At 34.7% G+C, this 21,473-nt stretch overlaps 2 protein-coding genes across 10 annotated transcripts in view; one reads left to right on the top strand and one right to left on the bottom strand.

Annotated features, from left to right (window-relative positions):
- Klp10a (kinesin-like protein 10A) overlaps positions 1-11,741 on the top strand; it is a 31,404-nt gene extending 19,663 nt beyond the window's left edge. For 2 of the 7 annotated variants that reach the window (XM_070309969.1, XM_070309963.1), the window contains exons 4-12: positions 968-1,114; positions 2,209-2,239; positions 3,582-3,996; positions 4,236-4,809; positions 5,091-5,340; positions 5,451-5,605; positions 5,693-5,899; positions 6,069-6,243; positions 6,690-7,861. In XM_070309969.1, coding sequence (XP_070166070.1) covers positions 968-1,114; positions 2,209-2,239; positions 3,582-3,996; positions 4,236-4,809; positions 5,091-5,340; positions 5,451-5,605; positions 5,693-5,899; positions 6,069-6,243; positions 6,690-7,822 — 3,087 coding nt within the window. In that variant the 3' untranslated portion in view covers positions 7,823-7,861. Of the gene's footprint in view, positions 1-967; positions 1,115-2,208; positions 2,240-3,581; positions 3,997-4,235; positions 4,810-5,090; positions 5,341-5,450; positions 5,606-5,692; positions 5,900-6,068; positions 6,244-6,689; positions 7,862-8,527; positions 8,621-10,224 lie in introns of those variants that run through there. The other 5 variants (XM_070309966.1, XM_070309968.1, XM_070309964.1 and 2 more) reach the window with 5 other exon arrangements.
- A 1,769-nt stretch (positions 11,742-13,510) lies between these two features.
- LOC138940768 (Mothers against dpp) lies at positions 13,511-20,926 on the bottom strand. Of its 3 annotated transcripts, none has more exons than XM_070309972.1 (3): positions 20,190-20,926; positions 17,948-19,286; positions 13,511-17,861 (listed from the first exon to the last, which is right to left on the bottom strand). In XM_070309972.1, exons 2-3 carry the CDS (start codon positions 19,195-19,197, stop codon positions 17,702-17,704), a joined length of 1,410 nt encoding a protein of 469 aa, XP_070166073.1. In that variant the 5' UTR covers positions 19,198-19,286; positions 20,190-20,926; the 3' UTR covers positions 13,511-17,701. The 3 variants fall into 3 exon arrangements, with proteins under 3 accessions (XP_070166073.1, XP_070166074.1, XP_070166072.1); XM_070309973.1 differs by having other exon boundaries at positions 20,218-20,926; XM_070309971.1 differs by having other exon boundaries at positions 20,418-20,926.
- Between the last annotated feature and the right edge of the window lie 547 nt (positions 20,927-21,473).

Below are 21,473 nucleotides of genomic sequence, written 5' to 3'. Positions count from 1 at the left end.
CGTCATTCGTAAGTTGATTTATCACAGGTCTCTAAGTTTGACACATCTTATCTCGTCATATTTTTGGCTTTTCCGTCACGTGGAGCATTTAAATAAACAATTATGATTGTTATTAGAGCGAGTTTATTAATTTTATTTTTTTTCTTTGTAAACTATTGGAAAAAAGGCTTTCTAAATTAAATCGATTTTATTTTTAAAGGTTACAGAAATCGAGAGAGATCGTATAGTTTTAACTTTTGTTTATTAATGATGCTTGCGCCTTCCAACATATGACAGTCACGGTGTTATATGTATATGTATACGTATATATTATATAAGATATCTTGGAATTTTTTGTTTTCGAAGCAGAAATTTTGAATTATATATGTAGATTGAGAATTAAAAAGCGTGCTTCTAAAATTTATAAAAAATTAGTTTCTTAGGGACAACACGGAAGATTATACACATTTATGTGTGGAAGAACAAATTTATGAACTTTGAATTGTATTTAGAAAAAGAGATATTCTCTGTTTAAAATTTTTATATATTTAAAAATAGGAGAGGAGAAAGATAAGATTTGAAAGGAATCGATCGCAGGATCCGAGAAATCCATGCGGATTCAAAAATTTATAATTTTAAAAAGCATATGTATACAGCAAGAAATTCTCGTAGATACATCGATCGATAAAAAGTTAAAGCTTCGCGTGATTCCCTTTTACTAACATGGTAACATCTTTTTTTCCTCCATGGACGCTGCTCATTATCATGGACCTCGGTATCGACGATGGACCACGACTGTCTACCGATAACAAACCGATCTCGAATATGATATTCACGTCATCTCGGCCGTTCGTCATCCGCTCCGCAAAAAAAAAATGCCTTTCTTGACAACTCTCTTTCTTATCGATCCCCTCGGCTCTCGTCGGTCACGGGCTTAATCGTCCGATTGATTTACATAAAACTGATCGTGACCGCGACCTACGGTAAGGAGCCGGACTCCTCGGCTGAAGAGGACGAGGGGGTCGACGAGTCGGAGAACCAAGAGGAGGGTTCCCTCGGACGCCATGGCGGTCACACCGCAAGAAACGGCCTCGCCTCCGCAACGCTTCCTGTACGAGTCACATCTCGTCTCTCGGTAACGCGCACCTCTTCCCCCATCACCGCAACAACAATAACAACGACAATTGCAGTACACGATCTTCTCACAGCAGCAACGATCCTCTACACTCGCGAGCCGGTCGCCGAACTGATTTTAGCATTTTCGAGAACGCTCTTACGACATCCTATCGCGATTTTTATCATACTTGAATCGAAAAATAGTGCACGAAAAATTATGACGTAGTTATAGAAGTATTTTATAATGTAATTCAATATTTGAAAAAATTATTTAACTCTGCGGAGAGAAGACTACTACCTTACTGTTCATTGAAACTATCATAATATGTGAAGAAATATCTTTCTCATTCAAAAATATTCAATGTCTTTTTGTTTAACTGCTTGCAAGAAGGCAAACCTATTTATTGTGAGATTTAAAACTACTTAGAATTATATTCTAAGAAATAGTCAAAACTGCTATGTACTCCTAATGTAAATTTTAAAAAGACTTTGGCGAAAATTATACTACACAGAACACAGAAGATGCTAAAGAAACAGTTCGCAGCCTCGCATCTTTTCTCTATCACGAGCCTAACATTGGCTTTCCTGAAATACCCCTGTCACTAGAGCACCATTCGCTAATATTTCTTTTCACCCCTTACGCACTCGCCGATAAAGTTATGACAAACGGATATCCTAACTAATATCTAGTTAATAGCTGGCGAACATTTGCTACAAGACATTATTTTATTTTTATTCGTGCGGGAATACGCAATTTTATGGAACGAGAAATGACGAATCGCTCAGCGATTACCGAGAGTGGGTTAATAACCGTGTTATTCCGACGATCGATATGTAAAAAGAACGAATAGACGTGATTAACGGGCGATCGATGAACCGCATCTCATTTCGCGTCTTGAACGTCTGACGGAATATGTCAGATCGTATAAGCGCAAGTGCCAGAAGAAAGGATGTATCATACACTCGGCTTCTCGAAAGAAGCACCGTTTTATTTTTTCATTTACAGCACTTTCTAGATATAAGCCATTACATCCCTCTTCTTCGTTGCACGAAGAAATACTGCTATCCCCTTTGATGAAGTGATTAAACGTAGTCTGTTTTCTTTATTTTCAGCACTCCACCAGACCGTCTATTCCAGTGAAAGGTACGTAGCCAAATGACGCTGATTATTTTTTCGTATCTTTGTCACACTCGGTTAAATAAACGACATAGTTATGGGTAAAATTATTATACGTAATGACATTTCTCTATTTTTTGCATCCCAATAAATTTATGCGCTATATAATATAATGAGCGATGTCTGTATTCTCTTTCGCGGTTTTAAAAAATCTCTATCGCGGAATAAATTTCTGTATCATTTTAATTGCAGCGTAATTAAACGCATAATTTAATCAAATCACTGAATCGCAAAGTGGATAGAATTAATGTGAAACCAGGCTAATCATATATAGGCTTACTATACTTTACGCCGTTCCATCGATATTTTGTCAACATTTGCAAGTATGCCTCTTGTTTAGGTGGACAATATAATTCCCATGATCTTCTGATTTATACCGATAAGCGCGGATGACTGTGAAACTTTCGCGTTCAATAAATCAATTTTGTGGCCGGACGTTGCGCCACGGGGGTGAACGTCTGTGTGCCGTTGTCGTTTCACCTAGATAAGCCAAGTAGAGACACGAGCCAGGTTACGCGTGTATATATGGTCGAACCGTGACTATCGATGTTTTCGTGCGCCGTATGCAAGGCAGGCGGCACAAGGGCAAGGACCCCGACGGGACGTACACTCGCGAGCTGTGAGGAGGGGTTTGCACCTCTCGTTGCTGACTCTCTCGGACACTGTTCGATCTACCCTTCTCGCCGATAGTGCGCACCTCCCGGTGAAACGTCATTTCGCGACCGGGACCGATCGGTTCTTAAAAAATTCACGAGACTTCACACGATCGCGTGTGCGCTGTGACTCGCCATGAGATTCGATCCGCTCGCTTATTGCTTTCGGAGGAAAAATAAAATCCGCGACACCGAAAATACAGACATCGCTGGCCATAACCGGATCTTGACGCTTCAAATCGAAGACCATAGTATCGGTAATATATTTGATAAAATATATTGAAAATCGTCTGATATTCTTAAGATTTTTTGATCGAGTAAAACATTTTTAATTATTTCGTGATTTTTTACGTCAAGGTAAGTGACAAGTGAATTTTAAAAAATAAATGTAGATTTTGCGCGCAACTTAACGAAAAGCGGACAAAGCACGAGTGAGTATTTAAATGTTTAAAAATATTTTTGTCACAATATCAAAATCGTCCGTTTCTATTAATTGAACAATTTTTAGATTCGAGGCGTCAGTAAAAGGAAAATAAAGGAATAGATCTCGTGGGATTAAAAATAATTTGTTTTTGTCAAGTTTTAATTTTTTGACAAGACTAAAGATAAGGATAACAATGCGCTGACAATATTAATTCTTTGCATCGATGTTTTAGCGAGTTCGAACAAACAATTATCGCGACAGACGGGGCGTCCGACAAACATAATGTCGTCGACGACATCGGTGAACGGTCACGGAGACTCGGTTTCCGGACTCACGGGACGTCGGGAGCTGGAAAACATACCGCCAACACCGACGACAACGATCGCGCAATATAATCTAGCAACACCAGCGCAAAATAAACAGCAGAAACAAGCGCAGCAACAGCAACAACAACAGCAGCTGCAACAGCAGCAGCAGCAACAAACCCAAGTAGAAAATGGTCGTGGCAGGCGATCCAACGTCGTCAAGGAGGTCGAGAGACTGAAGAAGAACAGAGAGGAAAGGAGACAACGGCAAGCAGAATTAAAAGAAGCGATGATGAATTTGGATCCGGGCAATCCATATTGGGAGTTTCTTGCCATGATAAGGTTAGTGTGTTAACTCATTAAATACTTTTTGCATTTGAAATATTTATAATAACTCTCTTTTTAAGATAAGGAATGTATTAATGTTATGAATTAATTAGACGTATTTTAATATAAATATTGTATTAATTTCCATAGAATGTCACCATGTATATTTGGAAGAATCTTTCATGTGTATGATTGATAGCAAGTATTGTATATTAATCGCGTCGCTTGTATTGATTTTATATTTACTTTTGTAGAGAATATCAAAACAGCATAGAATTCAAGCCATTGCGCGACACCGACACCGTGGAGGATCATCAGATCACTGTGTGCGTGCGGAAACGTCCGCTTAATAAAAAGGAACACACGCGCAAGGAGATCGATGTGATCAGCGTGCCCAGCAAGGATCAGATGGTGGTGCACGAGCCCAAATCTAAGGTCGACCTCACCAAGTATCTCGAGAATCAGATCTTCAGATTCGATTACGCGTTCGACGAGACGTGTAACAACGAGATAGTTTACAAATACACAGCCAAGCCGCTGGTACAAACAATCTTCGAAGGTGGCATGGCCACGTGCTTCGCATATGGCCAGACCGGTAGCGGCAAGACTCATACTATGGGCGGCGATTTCAACGGCAAAACGCAAGATTGCAAGAAAGGCATCTATGCCATGGTTGCCAAAGACGTGTTCAAGTGTCTGAAATTGGCAAAATATCGGCCCTTGAATTTGGTCATTTCCGCTAGCTTCTTCGAAATTTATTCCGGCAAGGTGTTTGATCTCTTAGCAGATAAAGAAAAGCTGAGAGTTCTGGAAGACGGCAAACAGCAGGTTTGTTTTATACTGAGATATGAAGTTTGTATTAGTTTTGATTGAAAGTAACCGTGTTATAAAAATTAAAATTTATCTCAATCATTTATACATATATTATCAATATTACATGATTTGTTTCCACATATATTTGCTATTATTAAGATTATTTATGTTAATTTACAATTATTAGCGTACCCGGTTTATATATTATTGAGATTTAATATGTGTGATTAATATCTTATCTATTTCACACTTTGTCCTTAATGTTCCGAAATTTTTTTTTATACCTATCAAAATAGGTGCAAATAGTGGGATTAACGGAAAAGGTTGTGGAGACTTGCGACGAAGTGTTAAAGTTAATACAACACGGAAATAGCGCCAGAACGAGTGGTCAGACGAGCGCTAATTCCAATTCTTCGAGATCGCACGCGGTATTCCAAATAATAGCGCGTATGCCGGGTACACACAAGGTGCACGGAAAGTTTTCGCTCATCGATCTTGCTGGTAATGAAAGGGGTGCTGACACGTCGTCCGCTAATAGGCAAACTCGTGAGTGTTCAATTATAAACAACGACCAAAATGGATCTGTTAGTTATAATTAATGATCTAAGCTTGCTTCAATTTTCTAAAGTAATTAATGCTGTTATTGAAATTTTTAGGAATGGAAGGTGCTGAGATCAATAAATCTTTATTAGCCTTAAAAGAATGCATACGCGCGTTAAGCCGTAAGGGTACACATTTGCCTTTTAGAGCAAGCAAATTGACTCAAGTGTTGAGGGACAGTTTCATCGGTGAAAAATCAAAAACGTGCATGGTAATAATTATTTGATAATTATGTTATCGCGAAATATAATTGTAGATAAGGAAATAGTTTCGAACAAGAAGCATTGTACGTTTATAGATAGCGATGATTAGTCCTGGGATGAGTTCCTGTGAGCATTCGCTAAATACATTGAGATATGCTGATCGAGTGAAGGAATTGGCCGCGAACGATCCTACAGAAATAAAAGCCTCGCCGACAGATGACGATCGGAGCATGAAGATCGAGGAACAGGCAAACAACAGCGTATTATCGGATAGCGATCTAGCGCAACTTCGATCTCTCAATGTAAGTGATGATATTTGCAAAAAATTTTGAAAACATGTATTAAAATCATACAACATTGTTTAAATATTATTTATTACATAATTGAGGAAATTGCACTCACTCACACACATACATAACATAAAAAACGAAATAATTTTTAATTTTGTATGAATAATCTTTTTGTTCATAGGAAGGTGAATTATCGCAAGATCTGTACACTTTTCACGAGGCAGTATCTGCTCTGCAGATGCTCGAAGAAGAAGTGTTAGATACGCACAAGCTGGTCATGGATAATACAACTAAATTCCTTAATGACGCGCACAGTGTGTTCAGCGCGACTCACGAGGTGGATTATGATCAAGAAGGTAAGATAAATTTGTTTGCATTTGTACGTTTACGTTTTTTTATTGGCTTCCCATTACCACTTTTGTTTCTTGTACTGCGTTGTACTGAACGATGCACTCTCATTAAGAAGAATGAAATATTTTCGATGTATTCTGCCGTTTTATATTTATTTGCGGACGCACATTATCTCTTTTTTTAATATATCAAGAAAATTAATTTTTGGGAATAAGATATTAATGTCGGTACATGTTGAATGAGGTCGTTTAGCGTCAGGTTACTTACGAAAATTTACGTGGTAAAAATTCACAGGCAATGCCTGGCGATAAATACTCTTAAATGTCGTTTTAATGATCGTGTCGTTTACATACTCTTTAAAATTATCCCGCTAATAATAGTAGTAGAGATTTAAACAAAAGTACGAAACGCTGTGCTTGCCGGTATCATAGAGCATCGCATTTTATGACAGATACGCGCAGTAAGACTAAGGCAAATTCGACCGTCATGTTAAACCGTCATCGGAGAGATAGCAGTTCAATAAACACGATAACGATAAACGATGACACGGACAACGTATCGGACATTGACATACGGACAGTTTTAAACGGAGTAAAAGATGTAGCCGCAAAGAGTCCTGCGAAGTCTTCCTGGAAGGATGAGATGGATTTCAATTCAAACGAAGAGGACTTGAATGTTCTTCTTTGCACGCCTGTCAAACCCATTATCGCGAAGAAAAGCATGACGACCGGTCGAATTGCCAGAAAGAACGCAACCAATAAAAACTTAATGGAGCGTTCAATTGAAAGATCTAATCAAGATCAACGGGTCAAATTCTCCACCGTTGGCAAAACTAAGAAATATCATTGGTCCGGTACATCCCGTAACAAAAGGGGTCTGTTTCCTAAAGACAAATACAGTGACATGCTTTATTCATCTTGCGATAATGAACCAAATAAATTGAACGATAAGTTGACGAATTACAATTACTACAACGAGGATTTTAAGAAAAAGAAACCCACAAGCAAGAGAGATATTTTCTATCCGAATGAATTCGATTCGCAAACTGATGGCGATTTATGGGGAAACGAATGGATCAATGACAGTATCGATTATCAACCTTATATGCACATTCGCACGAATGAATTTACGGAATTTGATCATTTTAAAGACTATGATATCGAGCAGAATAACGGCGCATTACCGATAGCATCTAACGTTAATATAAATTTAAAACCGGATGTAGACAATAAGAATAAAAAAATGTGTAATATTAATTTGCGTACAAACGAACGAGACAATGCGACCCTTTTGTATTCTCAACTTACTTATAATATCAGTAATATTAACAAAGAAGAATGCAATAATCCTTGCAGTGCAAAGAAGTCGATTGATTCTTCGACAAATATCGAATTAAATACCAGAAAAATGATTAATGGTACCAAGAAGAAATTTGCTGTTCGGTCATATTGCTATAAAGCGTGGTGTCTTTTAATATCTATTTTGAAAAATGCTATTTTATTTTTATGGCTTCCAATGGTGTATATTATCTTTTTCATCTACATACAAAAGAGAGAAGACAGAGAAAAACAGTATAACATATAATTATCTTTGCATAAAACAGTTATACGAGAGTCATCTCTAAGTTTGAATGCGTATTAAATAATGATTTAAATTTTATGTATTATTATTTTTATATTTTATAATTTATATTTTATAATAGGATAAAATGAGACACGCATATTAAAATCATATTTTATTTTAGTCTTTCTTTTTAAAATGTATTATTAGTGTGAAAAATTCTTGTGCCTGAAAAATTTGCTATGACATACAATATAATCTTAATTTCAACGAGAAGACATTTCTTTGAGTTTAAGCACTTGTGTTGTTTGAGCTTGACTGTATGCACGTTTGAAATTGTTAACAATTCTTGAGTACTAATTCTGTGTGTGTGTGTGTGTTATATTATATTAAATATATTTTGATTTTGCAATCGTATTTTTTCCGCAAAACATAGCACTTGTGTGACTTATCATGTACCATTTTTATTTTCAAGCAATATTTTAAATAAATGATCGTTAATAAATGCGCGCTATAATATATAATGTTATCTGCATAAACATATTATAGGTATCTTTAAACTATGTCATACCATTTTATCGATATTATTATATAAGAAAAAAGCGACTGACTATATATTATACATACGAATAAAATTTCTCTCGTGTCTATACACTTACATATTTTAGAAATCATATTGCATTGTATACCTATAAGAGAAATTTGATGTAATATTAGAAAACCTTGCAGATTTGAGGCGGAAAAGAACAAAGTTTGAGTCACCCTACCTGAGGAGTTTCTCGTTGCGTAGACGTCTTATAGAGAGAAAACTATTTTCCGACGGTACGACAAATTCGATTAACAATTCTATAAAATAGTTTTGGAGAAGCAGCTTATTTTAATGTGCACCATATATATATATATACTAATGATACGCGTCACATTATTTTCTCATCGATATCACAAACACATATTTCAATCAAATATATACATATCCCAAAAATAATATTTCTTAACCATTTTTGATATTTGAAATTTTATACCAATGTAAAATCAATTTTGCCACTGTAACGTCAGAAATAGATTTTCTTCTCATCTGTTTTAAAAGTTTTTATTTCCATCATATAAGCCATATTATACATATATTGTGAGATTTTTGATGAAGTATCAAAATTGTTCAATTACTAAGAGAATTGAATCATTTGATCTTTTTTACTGTGTCTATTGTTATAAACATAGTTGTTAAAACAGTGGAATGTGTATGTGAGTGTGTGTGGAATTAGTAGGATTGTTCTTTCAATATCTGGTTCAAACCGCGTATAAAATATATTAATGTAAATTATGTCATATAGATATATAAAAGTAGTAATATTTTCGTAACAATATTTTATAATATTGATATTATATCTTATATTATATTTTCCTTAGAATACGCGAACAGATATATCCTGGGAGGGTAAGCGCTCAAGATTTTTCTTTTCTTTTATTCCTGTTACATATTGTTGCATAATATTCTATTAAATATTATATATTGTCACAAAAGAAACGTGTTATATTAAAAATAAAATATTAAATAATTTTGTACATATGTAACATAAAATCATGTCTTTGAAAGGATGAATAACATTGTCTCGTCGTGTATGTATGTAAACTGAATCTTCTCGTTAATAAATGTTATTTTTGTGGATTTGATGGCTCGCGAGCTAATGATAGTGTCATAATAAATAGTTACATGTAACCATGTTGAGAACGCTATAAGAGAATTATTCAATCAAATCATGCTCAGCTTAAGCTTCAATTTTATTGTAATATCTATATTTAATTATATTTATGTGTATATGTATAAATAATGTTAATAAGTAAATCTAAGCATCTTAAGACTGGCTCATGAGCAATTAAAAAATAATACATTAATATAAATGTGTTTCATACAAAACATTCCATTTAATTTACATAGCTACGCTTTGACATAAAAAATAGTGGCTTTTATAACTTGAGAATGCGGTCAAAAATAATTTAGATTTAAGTTGCTTTAGGCATTATCATATATTTCAAATCACTAACAATTATCATTTAATTAATATTGTAATTTCTCTATTTTTATAAATTTTATTATCATATATAAAATATTTTTACTAAGACATTATCGAAATATTAACTAAAATATTATATCTGATTAAAAAACAGAATATTTTACATTTTCGAATAGACGAACTAAAATGGTAATGAAATCCGATGTGATAAACTATGTGTTAACTACGTTTTACGAAATTACTGTAAAGTTAAATACAATACTAAAATAAAACAGAGAGAATAGCTCTCCATTCTTTACTTGTAATACATCATCTTTATCTTTATATCTTCGATATAATCCTTAATTATGCTAAGCCGATGTGTCTAATCATGCTCTTGGGTGCTCTGACGGGTGTGCGTGTTATCTGTTGCAGCATATGTCCAAAAATGGGAGCAGTTGCTAATACAGCAACGTGACATTCTCAATGACGCGCTCGATCAAGTCAGCCAATTTCGCGGGCAGCTCTTACAGGAGGAACAAATCAGTCAGAAGATGACCCGAACGCGCAACGTTTCAATGCGGTACAATTAAGAATGATATTCTAACGATTGCGAAATGAAAAAAGACACAAAAAGTAATTATCTCTCTCTCATCGATGAGAAAAAACCCGCTTCTTATGTGTGTATTGATCTTTATTTACAAGCGCGCGAAAAGCAAGTATATGACACTAGTGCGACATATGAATATAAAATGTAACAAAACTCCGTCTTGCCTTCGAAATTGCTATGAAAGGTACGTCGACGAGAAAGCAAGGAGCTCGACTCGTATAAAATTCACCCTAGCGATCCTGTACTATAACGATTCTTCTCGAATAATTCTTTAAGCGAACAAACGACAGTGGAGAGAATTCCGCAAGAAACAGTATATAAATAAGGAAATTGAATTGAAGTATGCATAATAAAATAATTTTTTAAGAATCCGCAAAAAAAGAAATTAAATTTATGTTCTTATGTATTGGATTTGTCCATCGCATCTCTGCGAGAATTGGCCGAGAATTTTCAGTCAGGATTTCGTGTTTCCTTTAGTTTGAAAAGTTTAGTCGAAAATTTTAAGTGACCTTGTGGAATCATTTTTGCAAAGATACTTTAAGACGTACACAATCTTTTTATTTTTAGATATACAGTAAACAAAGTTTTACCAGTATGTAATCACATGTTTTTAAAACGAATTCTTAAGCGTTTTACACATTTTTTGGGCCGCACTGAAACTGTCGTAGAAATTTTAAGCCGTTGATACGTACTCGTGTACACGATTTGTCCGTCTTCGAAATGCAAAATATCATCGCGAATAATAATGCATAAGATATGAAATCAAATCAACACACAGTTTTAGAATATAGAATGCTAGGTGTATTATTACGAGGGACCTAGTTTAATATTGAACGAGCAGGAAAAGCCTTAGTATGCCGATTTGTCGAAAAGGAATCGAAATATATATATTATATTTTATACACTCGTCCACCTACGCATATACACAAACAAATGCATACATACACACGCGCAATTATCGACGACATTCGTAAATCAAATAACAACTGATTTGGAAAAAGATATAACTCTTAGCTCATAAGAAACTGCACAGCGCGGCGCTCATCCAAGTTCGGATTTAAGTTTTTTAGTATTAATATCGTCGACGGCACATCAAACGGTCCTCTTTTTTTTCTTACATTATTAAAAGTATAAGATTAAAATCTTCATTTGATTTGTCAATGCATACTCTTGTATTTTCTTCCTCTTTCTACTGAATCGCACAGAGTGATTCTAATATGCGTGTGTAAGCTTTACTGCGGATACGTATAGCGGAATACCGTAAATTTTTATCATGATTACTGCTTTATTGAGGAAAAGTTTATAAAATTTTCGCATTCTATCGATATACCGCTTTTTTTTTTAACAGAAATGATCAAATTTTACTTTGTAAGATATAGTCATAAATTGTTGTCCCTCCCTGCTATCCCGCGCGTGTTTTGATCTTTACATACTTTAAAATGCATCATGACAATTAATATGGTGGTACAATATAATAATATTATTATATTTCAAATGATTATATAAAGAAGAAAATATATTTTGGTCAAAAATATAGTTTTTTTAATAAATTATAAAAGCCAAATTAATGTTTACAAAGTAAATGTTCAGCATTTACGAAGAAAAAAAGCAGTAAATTTGTGAAATATTTTACTAATTATATTTTTCAGTATGTGTTATAATTCAACATACATATCTACTATACCATTGTAATTGGATAGGTGAAATGGCTAATGTAATCGCGATTTGTTAAAGATATTGTATCACCAAGATAATTGTAAAGAAATATATCTCGCTGCAGTCACACTAGACAATAGGAAATAAAAAAAAAATAACAAACGCGGATCACATATATATATATATATATATATATATACATTGTATAACTTCTCTCTTGAAAATTTCATTCTAAATGCCCATTTTCTTGTGTATACGTAAAATTCTCGCGGACTCGCGGTAAAACAATCATATACAACCAATTTTGTAAACGTCTAGAACCATTCTGATTATAATTGGGAAAAAGTTACTTTTGAGATATCTCTCGAAACTTAAAGAGATAGAATAATAAAATAATAATACGGAGATAGAAATAACAAAGTATTTCTGTGTTGAAAAAAAAGATACGATTTATATATAAAAATAAAATATTGTAGCGCGAAGAATGTTGTAAAGAAATTGTTTGAAATTACTGTTAAATTAACGAGATAGTTATACTTTCCGCCGACGGCATTCTCTTTAATTTAATCTAATCTTTATTGAGAGTATTATGTAATTCGAAGCTGTGACTCTCTGTATTAGTATCATGCTTTATTGATTGAAAAAATTCACGTTTTCCCTTACGTATCCAATGCTACATTTCTTGAGGATTGCTAAAAATATATCATCTTAATTAATAAACATTATCGATGCAGTTTACGACGACTGCTGTAGCTCAGGCATATATCGGTAGTTCTATATTGTCGAGATTTATATAAATTTTGTTATCTTTTTTCATATTATGAAAAAATCGCGTTTTATCCTCTCGTGCGAGTACGTGAATAGTATTTTTTAACAAAAGTAGTGAGAGACAAATCTTAATATCCGAAAGATGTTAATATACTTCTTATTTTTTTATAATCCAATAATTTACGCGGAAGGGAGGAGATGAGTAAATCAAACAAATGTATCCCTTCACTCTATCTTTCCACTGTATGTCGTACTTAATCGATTTCTGAACTATTCTAATTCGATGTGCACAGAAAAAGATTTTGGATACGTATGAGAGATTTCACGTTGTTGCTTTATGAATGAAATAAATCAAATTTAAAAAATGGATATTATAATACGCTCTGCTCCTCATCCTGATCAGCATACTTTAATAAGATTGAAAAGGGAATAATGTGCGTATATATATATACACGCGCGAGCAGAGAAATCAGTTTTATATAATTGTTTATATAATAGTAAGTATTCTTATATCTCCTCCGATTTTTAAACAATCTCTGTGTTTATAATATTTAATTTTTCCATTTATATCATTACAAACATTAAAATTTTAATAGATTTAATTTTTTTTTCAATCAGATTTTATTATTGCATTATTTAATGCAATAATAAAATGATTCATCATTGACGGAGGAGTCTAGGATGGAGAACGGATCATCAAACGCGTAATTATGAAACGAGTACAATCATATTTAATCGCACATAGAGATACATAGGTAGGCATTTTATTTCGTATTTAGTAGAGCTGCACAAGACAATAATTACCAGAAATGCATGTATAGACACAGGTGAAGGCGTGTAAAGTGAGACCAAGTGAATAAGTTTATATATCGCGAACGATACATATATATATATATATATATAATATGTACACATAGCTGAAGAATTTACCTTAAAAAGTTCTCGGCATCTCGTGGATATATTTTCTATCAGGCATCTAAAAACTTCACCCAAGCAATATTTCTCAAGCAATGACGAAATTTTTTTCTGGTATACGAAATGTTTATGTGATTAATGCCGGAACATATATACATTGAACAGTTCAATATTTTTCTTGATAACAGAGCAGACTCTGTGTAAGTGATCTGGGGTAATCATTTATACTAGTTTGTCGATTTCTTACCGCATAACATGTTACATTTAACACAAATATTTTTTTATTATTATTCACTCTATATTATATATATACACAATTAAAAAAAATACCGTGCTCTGAACATAAAATGTCTTTTTTTACCATAAAGAGAAAAGTGTTAAAAATGAAATAAAATATATTAGACTTCGTACTTCGCAGCTAATGTGCGTTAACACTGTATAGTCTTGCGATAACGAAACAAACTCATTCTCTCACAGAGAAGGTGATCTGTACAGATAGAGAAAACTCGTGTGTCCTATGTCGTCATTGATAATTATGAGCATGACGTACTCACATGAGCGTACTGAGAAATCGCACAAGGGGGAACAAATCCGCATTTATCTTCTCTAACGGTGTATAACATGGAATGGATTCTCTTTTTCTCTCTCCAAAGACGTATTTTCAAAACATATAGCAATATATATATATATATATATGCATGCACATATATATGTATATATGTACCATGGTTACTGACGTGTTGGAATATCGCGAGCCCGTTTTCAAATCGCTCCTTTGCATTTCAATCGCTCATCTATTTATTCTTCACGACCTTTACATTAATAGACGGCTTTTCTATAAAACGAACCGAGCGTGTCTATATCAGAACCGATGAACGGAGATTTCTAAAGTTTTCTGTGGTACAAAAATGATTTGCAATATACAATTGTTAACAAATTAATAAAAAAACATATCTTCATTACATTAATTATCAGGTATAATATAAATGCATTCATATGTCTAAAATGATAAGCAAGTACTGATCGCTTATTTGTTAGTTGCAATCTATGTATTGCAAAGTTGCTCGGTTCTTTTTATATTTTAATGTTTCCAAAGGCACGATAATTTGCAAAGTATAATCTTCAACTCAAAACTTGGTTCATATCATACAATTATATCGAGTGCAATCACTAGGCAAATAAAACTCGATATCAGACAACTATTTAATGCTAACGTGTAAATATTACGTGTGCTATAATGTGACGCTACAGTGCAAATATACAGAGCTATACATTTATTTTACAAGAATGGGCATAGTCGAGGAAATTTTTTATACAATTTTCTTTTCTTCTTGAACAGGAAAATGTTTGTGCATTTTCGGATACAACACACGCATACCAGATCTCTTGCTATTTCACAATATACATTTCAGAAATTGCGTATAATATATCATAATATCTTACACAACTACGTAATATAAAAGGCATCCAAGGCACAGACTTGGGGTGGCATGCAAAAAAATATAGTGATCAATTTTCGAGAGCTTAAGTTTGAAATCAGACTTTCGCAAATTCCGAAGAATGTATGTATCGTTTCGAAGATCAGGATTAAAAAGATTCAGGCAAGGTTGTTTTGTAAACGGGCTTTGCGATTTTAGTTAGCAAGAAAACGAAGACTGAGAGATAAAAGCTGTAAATCTAATCTTGCATATGAGAAACTATTCACATATATCTTTCAATAATGCATATCATGCTCATTTCAAGCTCGTGATAGAGCTCGATGAGCTCTAAGGATCTCGTAATTCCATTCTAATTAATTAGCCATTCGATAATTTATTGACGCAAATTATGATGCAGCATCGTCAATATAAAAAATTTCTAATTCGTCTGTATATGTCAATTGGATCACATTCTGCAGAAAGTTAATAATTTGGAAATAAATTCAAAGCGATTTTACATACATATAATAAATCTCTTTTTCTACACTTATTTTATCTTCTAATAAAGGGAATATCTATTTCCTGATCGATTTGTTCGTGCAAAAGTCGATCCAATTATAATTATCATTATATCAAACAATAAATTGCCATAGGTAGAACGGGCTGAAAATGTATTTTACATTTTGTCCCTTTTTTCTATAGTCGTCGATTATTGTCTCCATCGCTTGTACAATTGTACCATATTATGCGATACGGAATAAAGTAGCATTTCGTTGACATTAATGTTTGTACCGAACAGTGTTCTGTTTAACTTGAAGTTTAATCTTTCCCTTCTTCACACACACATCACACATATTTAACATAATGCAATTGTAAGTTACGACATTTTATTCTTTCGTACTTTCTTTATTACTTAATCGTTAATCAGGCAAATATCTTATTTCTTAGTACTTTCTTTTATTTATCACGGAATTGTAAGTAGGCAAGTACTTTATTCTCTCTCGTACTTTTTTTTTTTGTTTATCACCAAATTGTAAATTTGCCAAATCGAATAGCAAAGAATCACAGCTAGGCACATATCGGCAAACAAGTGACAGCAAACGGCAGTGAAAAAAGATAATATTGTCTATATAGGCACTGTTAATATCTGACGGCTAACATATTCAAAGGCATCGATATATTTTTGAAATACTTGATTTGTGATTACTTTGGGAACGTGATTAGAAAGAATTGTATTTCTCTTTGACAAAATATCACAGTGCATAAATTAAATGTATTATGCGAATATATACCGTTCTTTTTGGCACCTTTTGCAGCATATAAAAGTAACAAACAAAAAATATATCAAGAGCAACTCCAATTCGTAAAAACAACTTCTCATCCAGCAATGTATAAACTTACTAACAGGTGACTTTTTCATTAAACATACACTTGTATACACATATACAAATGTATACAATTCTCCCATATAGAATTTGTACAGTACATAAAATTTTATAGATTTATGACATATAAAACTTACCTAAACGTGTAATGTGTTTTCAGGAATTATAATATGGAAAGCGTTCAATCATATGGTACATGGTGCGATAATCAAGAAGAGTACAATGCAATGTAATTTACAGAGATGGAGCAAGGTCATGAATCATAAATCTCTTTCTACGAATTAATTCTGCATTCGAGGTTTCAATATATCATTGGACGCAGTTAACTTTCAACAGTCAACGTGAGATCAACGTCCAACGTCTTACATTGAAATACGGATGGCATCGTTTTTCAGTAAAAGACCGTGCTACATCATCAATCGTTTTAGCGAGAAATTTGAGTAGATCTACATAGAGACGTAAAAGTACTTTTAAAACACACACACATAACAGACATAATCATTAGGTTATCCTTGATCGGAAGGACAGAAAATATTTTGTTTTTCGTTTCCTTCCCATAATTCGGAGAATTTATTTTCTTTGTCAAGCAGCTGTAATCTCGCGTTATATTTCTTTTATCATCACAATAAATTTTAAAATCGTCTAGAAAAAGATTTGTGGCATAACACTGACAAATATCTTCGCAATAAGTCTCTATATAAAATAAAATATTACAATTGTGATGGATAGATTTGAAAAATATTTCTTTTTTTTTTTTTTACACACATATCATTATACTTCTATATGTATAATTTTTTTCCTATATAACAGCCAAAGAGTTTTATATCATCTAAGTGTATACAATACGCGATCACGATAGCTTTTAGAGATCACTGTTAAATATTCTTATTTTTTTATATAACATTTTTCATAATTTTTTATATTTCTTTCAAACTTTACATATTTTTGCTTCATTATCATCTTATTTTCATGAATTTAATATTGGTATAACATAAAGTAACTTACAGCTGTAACCATTGTCAAACATGTCTCTGTGCATGGTCTCCACAACTCTCACATTTATGGCAATTATGATCAATATCCTTAAACTTTTAAAAGTGCATCGAGACTAATTGTCCTTTCCTCATAATGAACATTTTGTTGTAAGATGTGCATATTATTTATGATACTGAACTTATGGCGTTATGGGGTGGACCCATTTGTGTTAACACTTTGTCTAACCATTGTAAAGGTCCATGCAAATGTGCTTCAATCCAGCAAGGGGTTGATGTAACATCCTGTCTATGATATTCAGCACCCCATCCCTTCACAAATGACATTCTGTAAACAAAGAAGTTTTTACTTACTTACCTGAGTTATGTATATTATTGCAATTTTTCATACTGCATTAAATTATCGCGAATTACCTAATCGTGCACATCTTTGTTAGCTCATAGACAGCTTCGAAGCCATGATTTACACTTTGCGAGAGAAGCTGAGCAAATTCCTGATTGTTGAATATCTTCAACGAACATCCTGGTGGAATTTTACAAACTGTGCTGGGGTGAAATCCATGATGGTGATTACAATTCCTAGATTGTACAAATATTGCCGAGTCTGAGAGACATTCGGCATAAACTTCGCCTCCCACGTAGTACAAATGCACTCCTTTGCCTATGTGTCGCCTTGTATTTTCTATTGTGGAATTTCGATTTACATTGGACAATTGTCCAAGGCAGAAGCGATCGGAGTTATTGCTCGGGTTTGTGAAGCCGTCAATAACTACCGAATGCGTCTGACAATGAAATACCTCGCCCACTCGGCAATTTAGCTCGTAGTAAGCAATCGAGGCCCAATAGGGTGGTTCCTGATAACACACAGGTGTAGCTGATTCGATGGGCGCGCTCGTATCCATTGGAACCGAATCCGATGACGAGGTTTGTCCAGTTTGTGAACCATCCTCAGGCGGAGAATATGCCGGCGGTGGCGTCTCTGGTAATCCATTAGTACCATACGGACTCTGAGGATTCGGTAAAGTTGCACTCCCTGGGCTTGGCACGGAACCGACAGAGGACATGGGTGATGTCGGATTGACGCCGCCTGTGGAGCTAGCGTTGAAACCGCTAGATGAGTAGGACACATTGTGCGGCATGCTTGGATCGGCCAATTGTTGAAAAGGCAACAGAGAATGGCCAGGAGCATATTCTGAGTGTCTAGGAACCAATACCGGCGGCAGCACTGGGCTCTCCACTCTTTTATAATGATAGGGGTTAATACAAACTTCCTTCTGCTTGGCGGAGAATGGATATTGACATAATTCCAATGGTTTTAGCTCATGGTGTGACTGAAGATCTGGCCACCGCCAGACTCTGCAATATATCACATGTGGCAAGCCTTTGCGGTGGGAAACCTGTAGTCTACCATCTAAGCTTCGAGGAATCGTTACGCATTTGCTTGGTGTGCCGGGACAGCTCAATGCTCGCTCTAGTTCTTCGATCGCTCCTTTGCGCTTCTTCAGTTTTTTCACTAACGAGTCAACCGCTTTCTCCGCCCATTTTTCTTCTTCGTCCCCTTGTTTCCATCCAAGCAATTTTTTCACAGCGGGACTGGTAAATGAGAATAAACTGTTCAACGAAGACATAGGTCCAGAACTTGAAGTTCCTTCTTCATCATCCATATTCGACGAGTAATGTATTACTTAAAAGATTTATCTACGCATAATATTTTTGTCTTCATCTATAAGAAATATACTTCTTCGTCAGCAATCTGAAATCATACAAATAATGTTCCAATTTCTTAATGAAACTTTAAAAAAGAATGGAAAAATATTTTTTTATATGACTTCACAAAATTATTCTCTAGCATAAATACTTATTGATTATTATTTTCAATTTCCAACTTCAAAAATATTAAATATATTTTTTTCTTTTATACATTCACACACACGCGCGCGCGCGCGCGCGCGCACAAAATTATTTACTTAAAATTCTAAGAAAATTTACTTCTCAAATTACAGTGTTTAGAACATTACATCAAACTTTGAAATTTAAAAAATATGTATATTTTGTTTTTATTCTATTTATATTCTATTTTTCTTAATCTTCCACTAACAATAAGTTAAAATTTCAGAAAACACAAAAAGTTTTCCTCTTATTATATACAGCAACAATATTCGACAAAGCGTGATTTCGGACGCGTCTGTCGCCAATTCGAACTTTTGCGATGCTATTTTTATAAGAATATGTGATATTTTGGCATGTCTCCTCCCACTGCTACGTCAATTCACTGACAAAGAGAATAAAATCCCATAAATATTGAAACTTTTTTTTTAAATGGAGACACACACATATGGCGAGTTTTGAAACGGAAAATCTCGCGCGCGTGCAATATTTAGAGATTACAAGAGAGAAAATCCATTATATTGCAAAAATATAATAAATTTATAATTATAAAACATTATAAATTTTAATATATAAAAAATATAATAATAATATATTATTAATTGACTTCAAGAGAAGACATGAGGAAGTAGAGACACTATTTTCAAACTGAAAACTACATATTTTGTTATATCGATTCATCAATATTCTATTCGTTAAGCGACTCGGTTCTCCGTAAATATACGTAAAGTAAATGAAATAAATCTTCAACGCAAACACACACACATACACAGACAAAGTAATCCAACGAGTGTTACATCGTGCGTGAGGTTAATTACGCTACGGAGCGAACACTCTCGTCGAAGAAATCGCCGAGCGGCAGGCTATCGCGGTAAAAAAAAACTGACGCACCGGAAGCACGCACGCACACATAGATTATACTCCGTCCGCGAATCGGTATGCGAAAGTACCGCGCGATCGCGATACGCGCTTTCGTTCGTGATATTCGTTCACTTACGCGCTGCTCCTTGGCGATTTGGCATTGTTTTTACCACGATCTCCCACTCCCGCCGCCTCTCTATCGCCCTCGACGCCACGCTCTCGCCATTACGATCTCTCGCCTAGCGCAAAAAGCGCCCGTGGGGTTATCGATTACGCTGTTCGACTACTGGGCGGCGCGGGGTGTCCAATGGCAATTCCGCGAAAATGAGACGACGATAATATCGCTCGGGAATTAATTTCGCACGGTGAGCGGTCTGTACTCGGGATCCCTCGTGTCTCTCGATCGTTCCGTTGCCATTCTCTCTCGTGTTCCAACGACCACCCAATCGACGAAGTCGAGGAAAATGCAAACGGGGGATCGCCTCCGATTCCCCGTAATTTCGACGGTACACTTCGTTTACGCGTAATGTATTGTACGATTAACGTTCCCCTTCGTTTCCGCGAATGCGCGATCGACTCGTCATCTACGCGAACGCTGATACTCGGCGCGTAAACATCCTCTCTGTACGACGACACTACGGCGAATGTTTACTCGACGGATTATACGGATTACGTTGCGAGCGATGTCATTTGTAACGGATTTGCAACAACGATGTTTCATTCGTTGAAACGGCGAGTCATCGGACGTACCGATTGGCTATCGAATAGAGAATTTCTCGATTCGATAGTTTCTTGCAATATCAGCCAATCAGTATATCGGACAAAGCTTGTCCGATGAGAAGCTTTAAGTCACTAGAAAACTCGCGTTCCGGTCGCCATGTCTAACTCCAACTGCGGAATAAATCGCGTTGATAACGCGCGCGATTCGGAGAATGTAAGAAAATATATTTGTCCGTTAGATTTTGTGGCTAAAAAAGTAACCTCGTTGCTTTCATCAGTTTGAAGAACCAAACATTGATTGCATCGTAGCAAAGAATGATCGATGTAGATTTGTACACCGGCAAGTTAAAATCATCGCGCATGAATTTAATAAATGTAAGTGTAAGTCTTTTTCTATCAATCTAATGTTCGATATAGAATTTTTTCAACAATGCGAATCTTATACCTATTCTTTCGTTGATTTTTCTGAGAA

This window comes from Polyergus mexicanus, unplaced genomic scaffold, assembly GCF_030449975.1.
Source record: "Polyergus mexicanus isolate NDT 795.1 unplaced genomic scaffold, iyPolMexi1.0 SCAF_17, whole genome shotgun sequence".
Taxonomy (NCBI): Eukaryota; Metazoa; Arthropoda; class Insecta; order Hymenoptera; family Formicidae; genus Polyergus; species Polyergus mexicanus.
This window is presented reverse-complemented; position numbering and strand designations above follow the sequence as displayed.